General features: G+C 45.9%; 1 protein-coding gene across 1 annotated transcript; it reads left to right on the top strand.

The window, feature by feature from the left end:
- The first annotated feature begins 12,596 nt into the window (after positions 1 to 12,596).
- LOC101938581 (C-C chemokine receptor type 5-like) lies at positions 12,597 to 15,612 on the top strand. The gene is made up of 2 exons (XM_065582449.1): positions 12,597 to 12,616; positions 14,799 to 15,612. The coding sequence occupies exons 1-2, from the start codon at positions 12,597 to 12,599 to the stop codon at positions 15,610 to 15,612; spliced, it is 834 nt and encodes a 277-aa protein (XP_065438521.1).
- The last annotated feature ends 2,052 nt before the right edge of the window (positions 15,613 to 17,664 follow it).

The raw sequence follows: 17,664 nt of genomic DNA on the forward strand, positions 1-17,664 counted from the left end.
CTTTTGTGAAAGTTTTCTTATGGGTGAAAAAAAATCAATACATTTTCTGACCAGCTGTTCTGGAAACACTTCCCCGGAGGGTAACACAAGTATTTATTAATCGGCTGTACAGTACTGGGGATCCAGTATCTGGGTTTCTCTCTCTGGCTCTGGGAGAGGGATGTGGTTTGCAATTGTTAGAGATAAACAAAACAGGCTTAGTCACAATGATAGGCAGTGTGGTGCAGTGGCTAAGACAAGGCTTTGTCACAGTAGAAAGCTGGGTTCTGGGCCTACAGTGACCTTGTAATAAGCTCTTTCTTCCAAAAATAGGTGTGGTGGAGGTTGACTAGAAGATGTTCTGTAACTATTTTCTAGATAAGTGTTCATAGCCTTACTCAAAAATAAGGGTAGTGAATTGCATAGGAATTTAAAACAGCACTTATAGGTGAGATTTAAATGGCCAGTCTTTTCTCTCATCGCTCAGAGATCTTTCTTCTGAACAACAGAGGTATTTGATAAGAGTCTCTCTCATATTTATATCTTCCCTGGGTGTAGAGAGTGACAATGTTCTCGTTGCAGCACATTTTTCTTTATACCATCAATTTGAAATTGGGCAGCTTCAGATTGGCAAACAAGTTTGCTGTTATCACTTTAAAAAGTACCTTCCTTTAAAAGCTATGCACTTACCTAAAAAAAGAATTCTAGGAATCTCTGTTATGGGAACAATGATACATTGCACCGACCACCAGAGTTGACAAGACATGCAGAAAAATATACTGCATTCTCTTGTTCATATGCACTTTTAGCAGTGGTCAATGGCAGAGGTGGGACTTAAACTCAGAACTCTGAATTTCCAGCCCTCTATGATAACCAGTAGATCACATTCTCATAGAGATACTGCAGCCACCAGCCAGATACATTTAGCATATGAAAAGGAATTCAAACTGTCAGCTCCAAAAGAAAAAAGTCATTTCTATCTGGTACATTAAAAGAAATAGTTCCAGTAGCTCATACAACGAGCTGAACCGATCAGGGCAGAAATGTTGCCCTCTACCCTCTTAGCTTTAGAAATTTCTCTAGGCCTCCCCAAGTGTTTTTCCAAAACATTTTTCCTGCTTTGTTGTTTTAATTCTTCCTGGAACAGCCAGCATTAACTTGGTTGGCCGTTGCACCTCTCAGGATACATTTATATTTCTCTTCTCTCCGCTTTTCATTTTTGTACATTTCCGTTTCTGTTTCTTGATATTTCTGTGCTTCACTTGGTGCTCAGAGTCTGACTGTCTTTGTTTCAGATTTAGCTACAGTAAGGAGCATACGGGCCTTTAAGAAAAGAGAGGTGTTTCATTAACAGACAATGAAAATGCAAACATACCAGTTGTGAAGGATTGCTGACCCCTTTGAGCAGTGGAGGGAAAGGGAACAAAAGATGATTGGCCCCACATCGGCCTCTTTTTTGTGAAATGCCCCCTCTCCAGTGTTCACAGAAAGAGTCCTTTCCTTGGACATGGAGCCAAGATTTTCAGGAGAGAAAAGAGGTGTGACAGAGTGGAATCCCACTCCTGTCTCTTTTCAAGTTGCAAAGAGCTCAGTGACCTTTTTCTAGTAGAACACCTCATGTGATGTATTTATAGTGTTACTTTCCACCACTTTTATAGACTGCACAGCTCCTGAGGCACTCACACAAGCAAGAAACACCTCCCACTCTTTTCCTCCCCTTTTGTGCTTTCTTCCTGTAGAGCAGTTTTTAAACTAAGGACCAGGGCTGTTCCTAGGCAGGTGCAGGGCCCAGGACATAGGAGAGGAGCTCCCCCCTGGCTCTGCCTAGGCCCTGCCCCCACTCCTCCCAGACCCCATCCCCACCCTACCTCTTCCCACCCCCGCCCCACCCCTTCCCCACCCAGTTATATAGTTGATATAATAGGCATCACAGAAAGCTGGTGGAATGAGGATAATCAATGGGACACAGTAATACAGGGTACAAAATATATCTGAAGGACAGAAAAGGTCCAGCTAGAGGGGGAGTGGCACTATATGGGAAAGAAAGCATAGAATCAAATGAAGTAAAAATCTTAAATGAACCAAACTATATCATAGAATCTCTATGGAGAGCAATTCCATGCTTCAATAATAGGAATATAGCAGTAGGGATATACTACTGGCCACCTGACCAGGATGGTGATAGTGACTGAAATGCTCAGGGAGATTAGAGAGGCTATAAAAATAAAAAACTCAGTAATAATGGGGGATTTCAACTCTCCCCATATTGACTGGCTACATGTCACCTCAGGACGGGATGCATAACGCAAGAACCAGGGGTCACCAAATGAAATTCTTGACACCTTAAATGACTGCTTCTTGGAGCAGCTGGTCCTGGAACCCACAAAAGGAGGTGCAATTCTTGATTTAGTTCTAAGTGGAGCATAGGATCTGGTCCAAGAGGTGAATATAGCTGAACCGCTTGGTAATAGTGACCATAATATAATTAAAATTTAATATCTCTGTGGTGGGGGAAACATCACAGCAGCCCACCATGGAATCATTTAATTTCAGAAAGGGGAACTACACAAAAATGAGGAAGTTAGTTAAACAGAAATTAAAAGGTACAGCGCCAAAAGTGAAATCCCTGCAAGTTGCATGGAAACTTTTTAGACACCATAATAGAGACTCAACTTAAATGTATACCCCAAATTAAAACACATAGTAAGAGAACCAAAAAGTGCCACCCTGGGGAAATAACAAAGTAAAAAAGCAGAGAGAGACAAAAAGGCATCCTTTAAAAAGTGGAAGTTAAATCCTAGTGACAAAAATAGAAAGGAGCATAAACTCCAGCAAGTGAAGTGTAAAAATATAATTAGGAAGGCCCAAAAAAGCATTTGAAGAACAGCTAGCCAAAGACTTGAAAAATAATAGCAAAAAAAAAAAAAGTACATCAGAAGCAGGAAGTCTTCTAAACAACCAGTGGGGCCACTGGACAATAAAAATGCCAAAGGAGCACTCAAGGATGATAAGGCCATTGTAGAGAATCTAAATGAATTCTTTGCATCAGTCTTCACGGCTAAGGATGTGAAGGAGCTAAGTTCCCACTAAGCTGTATGGCCATGCAGCACGCTATCAAGGGCTGCGTAGGTGGGGAGAGGAACTGCCGCAGCTGGGGAGAGGCGCCTCTCCCCGGTCCCAGCCCCGGAGCTGACCCAGCAGGGAGAGGTGTTCTCCCCCAGCTCTGGGCTGCTGCGGTGAGAGAGGGCTGGGGGGAGTCCTCTCTCCCCAATACAGCCCTGGGGCAGCCTGAACCCCAAACCCTCATCCCCAGCCCCACCCCCAGCCAGAGCCCTCCCCCCCACACACACCCAACCCTCTGCCCCAGCCCTGAGCCCCCTCCCACACTCCGAACCCCTCAACCCCACACCCGCCTCACATCACCTCTATATTGGTGCACATAACAAAATTAATTCTGCACATGGATGTAAAAAATTAGAGGGAACATTGTGAGGGAAATTCCCAAACCTGAGCCATTCTTTTGGGTGACAAATCTCAGGAACTGGCCCAAATTGAGGTGTCATTAGAGGAGGTTTTGGAACAAATTGATAAACTAAACAGTAATAAGTCTCCAGGGCCTGATGATATTCACCCAAGAATTCTGAAGGAACTCAAATGTGAAATTGCGGAACTACTAACTGTGGTTTGTAACTTATCATTTAAATCAGCTTCTGTACCAAATGACTAGAGGATAGCAATTTTTAAAAAGGGCTCTAGAGGTGATCCCGGCAATTACAGGCCAATAAGCCCGATGTCAGTACCGGGCAAACTGATTGAAACTAGAGGAAAGAACAGAATTGTCAGACACATAGCTGAACATAACTTGTTGGGGAAGAGTCAACATGTTTTTTACGAGGGAAATCATGTCTCACCAATCTACTAGAATTCTTTGAGGGGGGTCAACAAGCATGTGGACCAAGGGGATCCAGTGAATATAGTGTACTTAGATTTTCAGAAAGCCTTTGACAGGTTCTCTCCCCCAGGCTCTTAAGCAAAGTAAGCCTCATGGATCAGTAACTGGTTAAAAGATGGGAAACAAAGGGTAGGAATAAATGGTCAGTTTTCAGAATGAAAAGGGGTAAATAGTGGTGTCCCCCAGGGGTCTGTACTGAGACCAGTATTATTCAACATATTCATAAATGATCTGGAAAAAGGGGTAAACAGTGAGGTGGCAAATTTGCAGATGATACAAAACCATTCAAGATAGTAACGTCCAAAGCAGACTCCGAAGAGTTACAAAGGGATCTCACAAAATTGGGTGATTGAGCAACAGAACGGCAGATGAAATTCAGTGTTGATAAATGCAAAGTAATGCACATTGGAAAACATAATCCCAAGTATACATATAAAATGATGGGGTCTAAATTAGCTGTTACCACTCAAGAAAGATCTTGGAGTCATTTGGATAGCTCTCTGAAAACATCCACTTAGTGTGCAGCGTCAGTCAAAAAAAGCTAACAATGTTGGGAATCATTAAGAAAGGGATAAATAATAAGACAGAAAATATCATATTGCCTCTATATAAAACCATGGTACACCCACATCTTGAATACTGCATGCAGATGTGGTCACCCCATCTCATAAAGATATAATGGCACTGGAAAAGATTCAGAAAAGGGAAACAAAAATGATAAGTGGTATGAAACAGCTTCTGTATGAGGGGAGATTAATAAAATTGGGACTTTTCAGCTTGGAAAAGAGACGTCCAAGGGAGGGATATGATAGGTCTATAAAATCATGACTGGTGTGGAGAAAGTAAATAAGGAAGTGCTATTTACTCCTTCTCATAACACAAGAACCAGGGGTCACCAAATGAAATTAATAGGCAGCAGGTTTAAAACAAAAGGAAGTATTTCTTCACACAACACACAGTGAACCTGTGGAATTCTTTGCCAGAGGATGCTGTGAAGGCCAAGAATATAACAGGGTTAAAAAAACGAACTAGATAAATTCATGAAGGATAGGTCCATCAATGGCTATTAGCCAGGGTGGGCAGGGATGGTGTCCCTAGCCTCTGTTTGCCAGAAGCTGGGAATGGGTGACAGGGGATGGCTCACTTGATGATTACCTCTTCTGTTCATTCCCTCTGGGGCACCTGGCATTGGCCACTGTCAGAAGACAGGGTACTGGGCTAGATAGACCTTTGGTCTGACCCAGTATGGCCGTTCTTATGCCTTTTGTACCCTCTGTGCTAATGAGTTAATTAGCCTTTTAACTCTCTCCAGCCCATCCTAGTCTATCAACTGGGCACAATTCCCATATTCAGGTGTGCTCCAGGGCAGCTAACTGGAGTTGCAGTGGTCAGAGTGCTGTGTTGTGCAGCACTGTGTCACAAATGGGTTTGGGTGCTTCCGTTCTGTCATGTCCAAAAGCAAGGGGCTGAATTTTCAGAAAGAAGGCGCACAGCACTTGCTGAAGTCATGCCCCTTTACAGATGTGTCAGATTGGCATTTTCCCCCTCCCCCACCAAATCCCTCCCCCCACACTAGTCATGTTTGAAAATCTTGACTTAGAGAAATAGAGCCAGAGCCTCCAGTTACAAATCAGCCTCAGAGCCAGCCTAACCCGCCACATGAAGATTCCCCCTGCATAGGGTGACCCTCAAGTGGGGTGGTGCTGCCATTAGCCATAGCAACTCCCATGCCAACCCCTTCCCAGCTGCTTGTGCAGGGGATTACATGCAGAATACAGCTCCACACAGGCCCCGAGACTCTAATTCACTCCAGGAACCAGCCTCGTAGCCAGGCAGCCCCAGGACTGGGGCGTTTAGGAGGGGTTGAGGCAATCCCCCACCTCCTGCTTAGCTATAGCTTAGCATCTGGCTGGGATCTCCAATGGATTCACACACACACACACACACACACTTTTCTTTGTTCCCTTTATAAAAATGTTTCTGTCCCTGGTCTGACTGCAAAAAGGGAGAATACAAGCAGCCTTTCCCCCTCCCTTGCACTGACCACCAGAATGGACAGGACATGCAATGGGAAATATGCTGCACCCTCCCAGACGTGCACATTCAGCAGAGCTGTCAGCAGCACTGTGCCTCCTCATTAACCGCACAACTTGAGTCTTAATGTTATAGGCAAGTAGGATTTTTTTTAATTGTTTTTTGCTTCTTTGTTTAATGCTATTGCTGATCGTAGCTGACAAGTGCAGGAGCTAGGAAGATCCTAAAAGAGCTGAAAAGATTTTGCCCTCACTGCACTCAGACATCTAGAATTGCCAATACCCTTCCAACGTTTTCCACAAGCATAAAATTCACCTTAGAACAAAACAAGAGGAGGCTCAAAGGCCACTTCATGATTTTGAAATGCCCATGACACAAGAAAGCGTGTCAAAGAATTTTGCAATACACCTTATCATTAGATTTGATGTTATTACAGAATTGCTGGTATCAATTAAATTTCACTGGCTGAGATGTTGACATTTCTCCTAACACATCATTTTCTGCCAGCTCGATTTCGAAGGCACTTGAGGATACTGGACTAAAATTAAAGCGAAATGTAGGTTAAAAGAAACCCAACTATATTTCTTAGAGCATGTGATTTATGAAGAGGAGCGAGAGCAGATCCAGCAATACTCAATCCCTACAGTAGTATCAGAAAATGCAATTCTTCAGTATGATGGAGTTTTGGAACAAATTCATACCCAACTTATCCTCAAAAAGCCAAGTTCTTTATGAACATCTTCAGACTAGTTTGTGAGGGGCTAAGAAACCACAAGATTGTGCTTTTTGAGGATCTAAAGAAGGTATTCATCACATCACCAGTACTGGTGTCTTATGCTTCCAAGTCAAAAGCAGTGCCAACCGCTATCGTCGCAATGGGGCGCTACTCCTGGTAGCAGAAATGATTGGAAGCCAAAGCCACATTGTCCCAGACAGCTTTCAGACACTAAGACCAAGTATGCCTAAGTAGTTAGAATGTGGCAAGTGTATAGATGTACATGAGGCCCACAAGGTCTGAAGAAGGACTCTGTATAAGTGTAGCGGGGTGGTCACCCGCTCCTCCCCTGAAGGGTTTAAAACAGCCCAGGAGAGGGCCGTGGCTGGGGGCAAGCAGCTCCTAGGCTGATTGGGGAAGTAGGCACAGCTGCGGCCATGCCCCAAACAGACCTCAGCTAGCCCTTATAAAAGGGCTGTGAGCCAGAGGCTGAGAGAGAGAGTCTCCTCTAACTGTGGAGGGAGATGGGCCTGGCTGCTGGGGAGTGTACCAGGGTACCTGAGGTGGAGCAGGGCTGGGGAAAGGCGAGAGGAGCTGGGGAGCTCCTGCTTGGCAACTCCCCAGGCTGCTGGCCTTCTGCAAGGCCAAATAGGTACTCGGGTTGCAGGGGGCAGCCCAAGGATAGGTGGAGGTAGCAGGTCCAACACCCCGTCCTTGCCTGTGATGAGTGACTTGCACACTGCAGACTGCCCCAGTGAACAGGGGCTAGATGGTGACTGGCAGTAGCCTTATACTGAGGCGAGGTGGGGATAGTGGGTGGGGGTTCCCCTGGGAGGGGAGACCCAGAGACTGTGGGGGTACTGCCAAGGGGCAGCCCCCACGAGAAAGGGGCACCGGGGTCTGGGAGGGACATGGGGGCCAGTGAGATGTGGGACACTGGCCTGCAGAGGGCACTCCAAGGCTGGAGAGCTAATTCCCATACTGGACCAGCAGGAGGTGCCGCAGGGGTGAGTCACGCACTGTTACAATAAGCTTGAAAGGGGTCTCTTTCACCAACTGAAGTTGGTCCAATAAAAGATATTACCTTATCCATCTTGCTCTCTAATGAGGCCACAAGACATTTGCAGGTTCTTGATGATGTCAAGGACAGACTACAAGTCACTCATACCATTTAGAGAGTCAAGATCCAGGTGCCAGAGATTTCTCATGATTGAGCATTAAAGCATATGAACCAGAAAAGTCCCTAGTGGTGGTCTCCAAAGAGTCCCTCAGATTCTCTAGACACTCAGGATCATATGGAAGCACACCTAGCTGCCTGACAGGGTATACTGCCTGTCCAGGGCCTGGGCCAACAAGCCTAGGGTTTGGGGCTGGGAGGAAAGGGTTAATGATCAGGGACCAGAACTAGAGCCCATTAGCCTCCCAGAAAACCAGGAAGAGGTGATCAGTTGTTGGCTCTCCAACCACTTCTAGCAGCCAAAAAGCCACACAGTGGAATCCAGCTGCCAGTAGAGGATCCTCCTGAACCATTGAGCCTTTCTGTTTAACTCAAAGGCTCAAAATCCACTTGCCTCATCTCAATAGAGGGAGAGTTTTGGGACTGAGTCTGAGTAAACCCTGAAGAGGATTTTTTCCTCCCTGACTTGTCAGGGTTTCTCCTGTTTTGAAGGACTGCTTGCCCACAGTACTATTTTGAGAGGTTGGCCAGGCTCACCACAAAAGTGAAAACTGATTAAAATAGCCACTAGTGCTGATCCACAACTGCTAACTGTATCCGAATGTATAAGACATGATTAGCCCAGTTTTCCTGTAGCTCCACAACCCTTTACAGTGTGACATAGAGAAAAGGACGCCTGGTGTCGGAGGGATGCTGAGAGTGAGCCTGAATGGCTGTGTGGTGAACCAGCACAGGGCAGAACCTAGAACACAAAGTGGAACCATGAGTCTCAGGATGTGACGAGAAGGGATGTGTCTCTGTGGTAGTTGCTGATTAGTTTTAAACTTATAGAAATTTTACTTTTCCCTAATGTAACCCTTCTGCACGGGAGAGTTGACAGCAACAAGGGTCGAGTTCAGTACGTAGAGGTTCCCTTTCAACAATACAATGCAAAACCGGCTTGAGCCCCCACTCAGTGACCTGGGAAAATTACACAAACACCCCTAGGTGCCTCAAAGAGGCAATACTTCCCCTCTCACAAGCACAGAGTCTAGATGTAGCAAAAATCTTTAATAACAGGAGGTAAACAACTCAGCATTCAATTGGGAAAACACCACAACTAGGGTTCATAAACACAAACCATGAACCAGAAGACCCACCCCCCCAGAAGATTGGGCTGTGTCCTTTCCCTTTGGTTCTTGAGTCCAGCAACCCAAAAGTCACCCAACCCACAGTTTCTGTCCTTGGTCAGTGCAGCCCCAGAGTTCAGAAGTTCATCTGCAGAGTTTACCTCCCAGTCTGGGTGGAAGGGGGGAGGTATGGGGGCACCTAACATGCTCTGCTGCTTGGGTCAACAGTTGATTGCCACGCCTCTCTGTGGGGTTCTGCTGCAGTCTTCACCATCAGCCATGCCTCTCCACCAGCCGTCCTGCTGGCCGCTCACCCATATGTCTTCAGCCGCCCCTCCCCCTCCCACCGACACAGCGCTCAGTGATTTCAGCTGTTAGTAGGAGAGCCTCAGTGCTGGTGCACTCAGAACCACTAGCCCAAACTAGCTCTAATGCTTAGACCTAGGTATCAGTGATTTCAGCTCTGCAGCATGTAATAAGACTTCTAATGGAGTCAAAATTAGCTCTATTAGACAGTGGAGAGAGTGTTACAACCCAATTGCCCCCTTCCTCAGGGGGTTTCCTGGGGAGGCAGATTAACATTGTATGTTGCTAACGCCGGTGCAGGCATTGCAAGGTATTTTGGGAAGGGTTAAAGGTGTGAATGTGGAGCGAAAGGTTTTTTTGCAAGTTGCAAGAGGCCGAAGAGGGAGGGAGAAGAGAATGAGTTAACTCAACGGCTCAGCTCAGTCCGAAGATAAGACGCTGCTCCAGTCCAAGGTCATTGCACTCGAACAGACTCCATGCAGCCAAGAAGCCTGCAGCCATATCTGTATCTTACCCAACCCCAGCCAACTGTGAGAAAAGAGAAGCAAGCCGAACAAAACTGCAGGGAATTGCAAAAACCAGTAAGACAATGAAGACCAGCGAGGGGGAAAACAACAGTTTCGTGTCCCTGAAGCCGGTGTGTTTTGAAAAAGCCACAAAAACCCGCTTTAAACTGGTACAAAAAACACTGGGGATAGAAGTCCCTGGACAAAACGCCCCCAAAAGAATCCAGGGCTTAAAGCCCTCCCAAAAGCTAAAGCAAGGCAAAAATCAACAGCAGACCCTGGACAGCCTGTGCACAAAACAGAACACTTTATTATAATACAGTAACTCTAGCCTCAATCCCCAATTGTATCCTGTTCCATGAGGATTTGGGGACTGGAAACTGTCTGTAGAGCTTCAATCCCAGGGCTGAATGGAGCCAGCAGTCTCAGGGCTGTTCAGAACTCTGACTGCTGGCCCTGGTCCTTAACAAAATGTCTACACTGCAGGTGGGAACGAGCTTCCCAGCCCAGGTAGATGGACTCATGCTACTGGGGCTTGAGTTACTGGGCTAAAAACAGCAATGTGGACATTCCAGCTCAGGCTGGAGCTCAGGCTCTGAAATCTAGAGAGCTGGGCGGGCTTGAGAACCCGAGCTTCTGCCCCAGACAGAATGCCCATAGTGTTATTTTTAGCCCACTAGTTTCAGCCCCATTAGTGCAAGTCTGTCTACCCACCCTGAAAGACTCGCTCCCAGCTGCAATGTAGACATACCTTGAGGGACCATCCAGCAGCTGAATTTTAACGACGTTCTCTTTTTTTTTTTTAAAGAGAGCTTTAAGTATAAACTTGTTACCGTACAAAACTTTCAAACTTTGTTTACAATAAACCTCGTTAATACAAAGCATTTGGACCTCAGAAATACTGTTTAACCTTAAAATGGTGCAATTCTCTAAAGCAGACCATTGTTTCTTCATCCAAATGTCCCTCATTTTCTCTCTCTTTTCTGCACTATGTGGTACATAAGCCATAAGGGCCTGCTGGGCCTCTGCACAAGGCTAAATTTCACCAAAGAACACACAAGCTGACAGAAGAGGAGCCAGCATGCACGAGGAGAGGTTAAGCCTGCCAACTCAGCAGTTCCAAAGGGGATCCCAACCAGCATGGTAGTCATTGACACCTGATTCTGCCACACTGAAGTCAATGGGATTTCTACCACTGATTTCAAAAGGAGCAGAACAGTCTACTCAAAAATCAGGCCTCATATCATCATCATGTTCCTATTACGCCTCTGGCATTTAGGGCAGAGACAAAGCTCCTCCACTCCTGTCTGTTTCTGGCAAGTCTTTCAATGGTTCTGCAGCTGTGCCCGAGGTTTTTCAGGTCATCTTCCACTGCTCTTCGCCATGTTGTTTTTGGGCGGCCTTGTTTTCACTTGCCTTCAGGTGTCCATCTTATTGCTACTCTGGTGATGGACCAGCCTATGGCACATTTTGTCCCACTGAGTAGATGGGGGCTTGCTGTCAATGCTGGTCCACATACCATTTATAGTCTGCATTTGCTATTTCTAAATCATCCTTCACTTTTTCCTGGGCCTGATGAGTCTGCTGTATTAGGTCTGAGGCAGCCGGGTCGAGAGAGGATGTGGGTAATTGTGGGTGGAATCACAGGTGGTACCCATAGTTGGCAAAAACGGGACTTTGACCCTTAGACGCATAGTCTATGTTGTTGTATGCAAATTCCTCATTAGGGAGAAGTAAAGACTAATCGTCCTGGTGATTATTGAGGGAGCATCGCAGATACTACTTGATGATTTGGTTGGCCCTTTCCATTTGACTGTTGGACTGGGGATGGTAAGCAGAGGAAAGACATGTGTGGACCCCCAGCAGGTGCAGAACCGGGCCATGAACTAAGAACTCTGATCAGAGGTGATGTGCTCCAGAAGGCTGTGGAGATGGACTACATGGCTATTCCATAGCTGAGCTGTCTCTTCAGCAGAGAGGAGGCCTGTGCAAGGGATGAAGTGGGTGTCTTGCTCTCTGGAGTGGTTCATGACCAAGACAGACTGCCACAAGCAGGGCAGACACCCCAAACTGGTGGTATGTTCTACAGTTAGATTTCAGTAGTAACAAATGTGAACTCCTAGATCACTGTAACAGTCTTGCCATGGAGTCACAGACAGTCCCTTGGGGCTCTCCAGCCTATCTTGCCACCCAGGCAAGCTGGACTTAGTGATAAGTGGTCACTTACAACATAAAAAAAATTAAAAACACAAAATATTCTGGTTGCTTCCAGTCCCAAGAGACCAGTCACTAACCCCAGATCAATTTGTACCTTAGATCTCACACCACAGACACACCTGTAGCCAATCCTGTAATAAACTAACTAAAGGTTTATTAACTAGAAGAAAGTAGTGAGAGTTATTTATAGGTTAAAGCAAGTTACATACACAAATGAATTTCAGTCTGATCCAAAAGGTGACAGAGATGTAGTAATCTGTCAGCATTAAATGTCTTTTAGGGCTTAACACAGACAGGCCCTAGGGATCGCTGCTTTTTGTTTCTTAGCTCCAGCCTCTGTAAGAGTCCAGACAGCAGAGAGATGACAAATCTTCATGTTAGCTATTTTTATTTCCCTCTTCCAGCATTAAAACCAATGTAATGAGGCCTTCTGCACATACTTCTCCATGGGTGGATGGGGCAATTGTCCTATGATGACCCATTTAATTTTAATAGTCCTCCTGGATGGGCAAGGACTAGGGACTTAGATCCCATCTAAGATCACAAGTTCCGAGCAGGGATGTTTACTATTATAAAACAAACTTATATTTTACCTTCTGCAATGGAATACAGATATTACAAGTAAGATTGATGCATGCAGCAACTTACAAGTATTTCATAGAATAGAAACCAGTGGTTCTCAACCTATTTACCATTGTGGGCCTCATGGGCAACATCCAATACTACCTGTATGGCCCTGAGGATGTCACATGAGCTGCAGCTGTGTGCTGATTGGGCCACAGGTTGAGAACCACTGGAACACTAAACACATCCTTACAAGTCTAGCAACTATCTTGAACAATATTAACATAGGTGAACTGATCTGGTTTCCAGCTATGAATTTGTCAGTGCTGAGATGATGCCTACAGACCTGGCAAGATCAGGCACCTGGTTTACCAGCATCACAGTGGGCCATTTTGGAAAAGTGGACCATCACCAATCAAAACTGTTATAAATTTTTTGGACTCTGGTAATTCTACAATAAGGTCTACAGCGATGGCTGCCCAAGAGCTGGAGAAGGCCACAGGGCTTGTGGCATGGGGTTTTGGTGTGGCACAAACATCATAGGAGGCAATGAATGACTGTATGAAGAATGAGGGGGGATTTGATAGCAGCCTTCAACTACCTGAAGGGGGGTTCCAAAGAGGATGGAGCTCGGCTGTTCTCAGTGGTGGCAGATGACAGAATAAGGAGCAATGGTCTCAAGTTGCAGTGGGGGAAGTCCAGGTTGGATATTAGGAAACACTATTTCACTAGGAGGGTGGTGAAGCACTGGAATGCGTTACCTAGGGAGGTGGTGGAGTCTCTTTCCTTGGAGGTTTTTAAGGCCCGGCTTGAAAAAGCCCTGGCTGGGATGATTTAGTTGGGAATTGGTCCTGCTTTGAGCCGGGGGTTGGACTAGATGACCTCTTGAGGTCCCTTCCAACCCTGATATTCTATTCTATGATTCTATTGTTGGGTGCATTGAGGGCCACCAAAAGGAGCAGGATATTAGTTATTAGGTCTTGAAGAGCCCCAAGTGTTCTGCTAGGGGAAAATCATGGCATAGTTGTAGGACTGCAACTCTTGTGGGTCCTGTGGTAACAGATGCATTCTCTTACGTACATGATCCCTTCCCAGGAGTCATGCAGTTGCTTGTTGATAATAGCTTTTTCGTCAGGCAGATTTCCTGAAGCAGAGGCAATGGGTATTAAACTTAGTATATCTGGTGATGAGCTGCACTGAGAAAGTTACAAGATTGGAGAATGGAAGTTGGGTCCTGTCTGGGGCCTGGTGGATTAGTATCAAGGGACAGGGCATCTACCTTGCCATTTTGTGATCCAGGGTGGTATGTGATAATGAAATCCAATCGTGAGAAAAACAGGTCCCACCAAAGCTGCCGTTGGATTAAGTCCTCCAGCCCCTAATAATTTTTGTTGCCCTCCACTGGACTCTTTCCAATTTTTCCACAAGTTGTGGAGGGCCAGCCCAGAGGATCAGTGGAGAATGGATCACACCAAATTCTGATGTAACTCAGGGACCCTGAAGCACAGCCTCTGAGGAGTTGTTTCCTGCATTACTGGACCAAATGACAACCATCAGTAGTCTATAAGGAGTGGCCTTCTGTTGCAGGGAAATGTGCAGGATCCAGGATGCTGCTGTGCATAAGAAGTAGTCAGCTGTGCCCAAGTCAAGGAGGGCCGGTAGGATGGGAATTTGCTGGGATGTGCCAGGTATGTGCAACTGGATTGGCACCTGCAACTGGGGAGCCCTCTGGCAGGGCTCTGGGCATGTTCCAGTCAAGACCAAAGTATGGGGAAGGCTCTTACAATAGTGTTACCTGCTCCTGCAATAGCTGGTTCTCCTAGGTCAGCTGAACAACGTGGGCCTACAGGGCTTGGTTGTCTGCCTGAAGGTGAGCAGTCCACTCAAACATGTCCGGTGTGCCCCCGGCAAGAAAGTTAATACTGGAGGAACTGTACAGAACTCACCCTGTTAACTCTCTAGATTCTTTGCTAGTGTTATCTGTGGTATTTTTCATATCTTGATATCAGCAGTTGTTATACTGTTTACAGCAAAAGATATTCTAAGCTGAAACTCAACATACACAGTACATTTTAATGTCTTTCACAACCATATGATTACACAGTATAGTGTGTATATCCTGTCTTTCACACTAACATACAATATCCTGTAAATAACCATCCGTTTCTTCATCCTCAGGCTAGTAAAAGATCAACAGTTTTTCAGTGAAGGAGATATGGAGATACTGACAACAACATAGAAGTAGTCATGATGATGCAACACCATGTACAAATGATGTCAAACAATTTGCATCCCTGTTTCTGCCACCTCTTTACTCCTTGGTTCTGATATTTGGCCTGGTGAGCAATGTGCTAGTTGTGCTGATCCTGATAAAATACAAGAAGTTGAGAAGCATGACTGACATCTATCTGCTGAATCTGGCAAATTCCGATTTACTCTTTATTCTTTCCCTGCCATTTTGGGCTTACTATGCAGCACACGAGTGGGATTTTGGAAATGCAATGTGTAAAATTCTTTCAGGGGTGTATTATGCTGGCTTCTACAGTGGAGACTTTTACAAAATACTTTTGACAATAGACAGATATCTGGCAATTGTCCATACAATGTTTACTATAAAAGTTAGGACAGTTACCTATGACATCCTCACAAGTGTAGTCATTTGGGGTGTTGCAATATTAGCCTCTCTTCCAGGTTTAATATTTTACACTGTTCAAAAGGAAGGTGTTTATTGGACCTGCAGCTCTCATAATCCGTCAGGCCATGAAAGAAAATGGAAGCAATTCCTGATTTTAAAGATGAACATCCTGGGACTTGTCATTCCACTGGTCATTATGATCTTCTGCTATGCCAAGATTATAAAGACATTCCTGAGATGTAGGAAGGCGAAAAAACATAAGGCAGTCGGGCTTATTTTTATCATAATGAAGTGTTATAGTGAAATGTCTATTTCAGTTAAACTGCGTTCTCTATTTCCATTTTTATTGTGCTGTGAATCCTTGTGCTATGATTATTATGCTTCTTTATCTTTGCGTGTTCCTACAAGTTGTTTATAAAATCATTGTTTGAAAAGCTACATATGTTGCATGTTTCTCATTGTCTTTGAGGAAAAGGGGCTTTAGCTCTGATCTCTGGGAAAGGGCAGGGATTGCTCCTTACACGGACACCAAGGGAACGCACATAACCACAAAGGGGGTGGAGAGGAAGTGGAGTCATGGACCAGAACCCTCCCCCACACCAGCCCACAGAGAAATGAAACCTACTGGTATGGCGTTGCTGTGCTATGCTAAAAGATGTTGCAGCTGGTGCTGACCCTGTGCACCAAGAAGCTTGAGGAGGAATTTGGCACTTTGACTTTGAAAACACTTTTTTTTCATATTTTCCGGAGAAAATATCAGTTTTGGTAGTTTTTAAAAATCAGGTTGGGTGAAAGTGAGTGAGGAACTATTATATAGCGCTGGGGAACAGGCTGGATTCTTCCACAAGCCAGCTTTGGCCACCGTATGATCTCTTGGTGCTGCTTAGGAGGTATAAAGTGACTTTAGCCAACCAGAGAATCTAGCCCTTAAAGTTTTATATCTAGAAAGTACTAAGCATTTACAATTTAACACGGAGAAGTGTCTGTTGTTCTACATCCCTCTCCATGCTCCACTCCTTGCCCCCACAATTTCCCTGCCAGCCCTAGATGCCTCCCTAGGCCTTCTCTACAGTACACAATTTTGTCAGCAAAAGGCAGCTTTTTCCAACAAAACAGAGGAGATGTACACACAAAAAAGCTACTTTTGGTGGCAAAACTCTGCTGTTTTGCCAACAAAAAAAAATCTTTACAAGCGGCAAAGAGCTTTTTGCAACGAAGTTAAAGTGACAAAGCGCTGGTGTAGATGCTGCCGTTCATTATGCCGACATAACTGGCCTCCCCAGTATCCCACAATGCCCGCTGTGACCGCTCTGCTCACACTTTTGAACTTGACTGCCCTGCACCTAGCTGCAGACATGCGCCCCTCCCTTTCAAAGCTCCAGGAAGTTGTGACAGCTGAGTTTGCTCCTCAACTCCAGCAGCAAAGAGCAAATCATTAACGTGTAATTCTTCTGTTCTCCCCTGCACTAGGAACACAGCGACAGGCAGACTGCTGCTGCGAGGATGCGGGGGGAACTGCTGTGCTGTGCCATGGCGGCTGCTGTGCTGTGCTGCTTTTCCTTTGACATTCCTCAGCATGGAGAGCTCACAGAGCTGTTGAGGATGCCATTCCCGGCAGCTGAGGAGGCTGTAGGAGAACTCAGAGGGAATTACAGAACCATATTCTACTGGGTTCCAGGGAGGTGGGGGGGCTCAAGCCCACCCACGACTAAAGGACCCTCCCCCAGTCTATGAGGAGTATCCACAGAGCCCAGAAACTCAAGTAATTATGGGGGACAACGGAAAAAAATAACAGGGACTGGTGTGAAGGTCAAAGGGTCAAAAATAGGGAACCTAAAGGGAACACCGAGCAGAGAACCCTGGACAATGCCTACTGCTCCTCAAAGGTATCAAGGGAGCCAGCGGATGCCGCCCAGAGGAACTCTGCCCGGATGCGTGAACTGAGGGAGGATCGGAAATAGGCCCCACAGTCACAGAGAATCCCCTCAGCCAACATCCTCTCCCTGGTGTTATAGAGGGCCACCCTGTCCATGGCTAGGAGGAAGTTGACGAGGAGGTCCTGATCACAGAACCATAGGCAGGCAAGCAGAGGGGACTGCTGTTGTGGGGAGGTGGTGGGGAGAGACTGCTGTACCATGCAGAGCCAGGTCTGATGTGGGGGGGGGGGTGCCCCCTGCCTCACGATAGGTTGGTCAGGCTGCTGTCTGAACTTAAAGAGACAGCATGCCAACACACTCACTCTACCCACAACACACACACTTCCCCTACACACACATTGTTCCTGCGTAGAGAAGGCCTTAGTCTACTGCAACCTGCTTCCATGAATCCCAGTCCTCCACCCCTTCATCCCTTCTCCATATCCTGCCAATCCTCATATATCCCCACTTAAATCCCTGCTCCCTGTCTCCTTCTCCAGGTGCAGCATGGGCAGTTAATTGGCCCACTTAGCCAGCTTAACATTTCCAGCCCT

Source organism: Chrysemys picta, chromosome 2 (genome assembly GCF_011386835.1).
Source record: "Chrysemys picta bellii isolate R12L10 chromosome 2, ASM1138683v2, whole genome shotgun sequence".
Lineage (NCBI taxonomy): Eukaryota > Metazoa > Chordata > Testudines > Emydidae > Chrysemys > Chrysemys picta.

Bases quoted from the DNA above. Each gene is read 5' to 3' on its own strand.
- LOC101938581 (XM_065582449.1), top strand. From the start codon at position 12,597: ATGGAATACAGATATTACAA. The intron at 12,617-14,798 runs GTAAGATTGATG...ACAACAACATAG, and splicing joins ATGGAATACAGATATTACAA to AAGTAGTCATGATGATGCAA.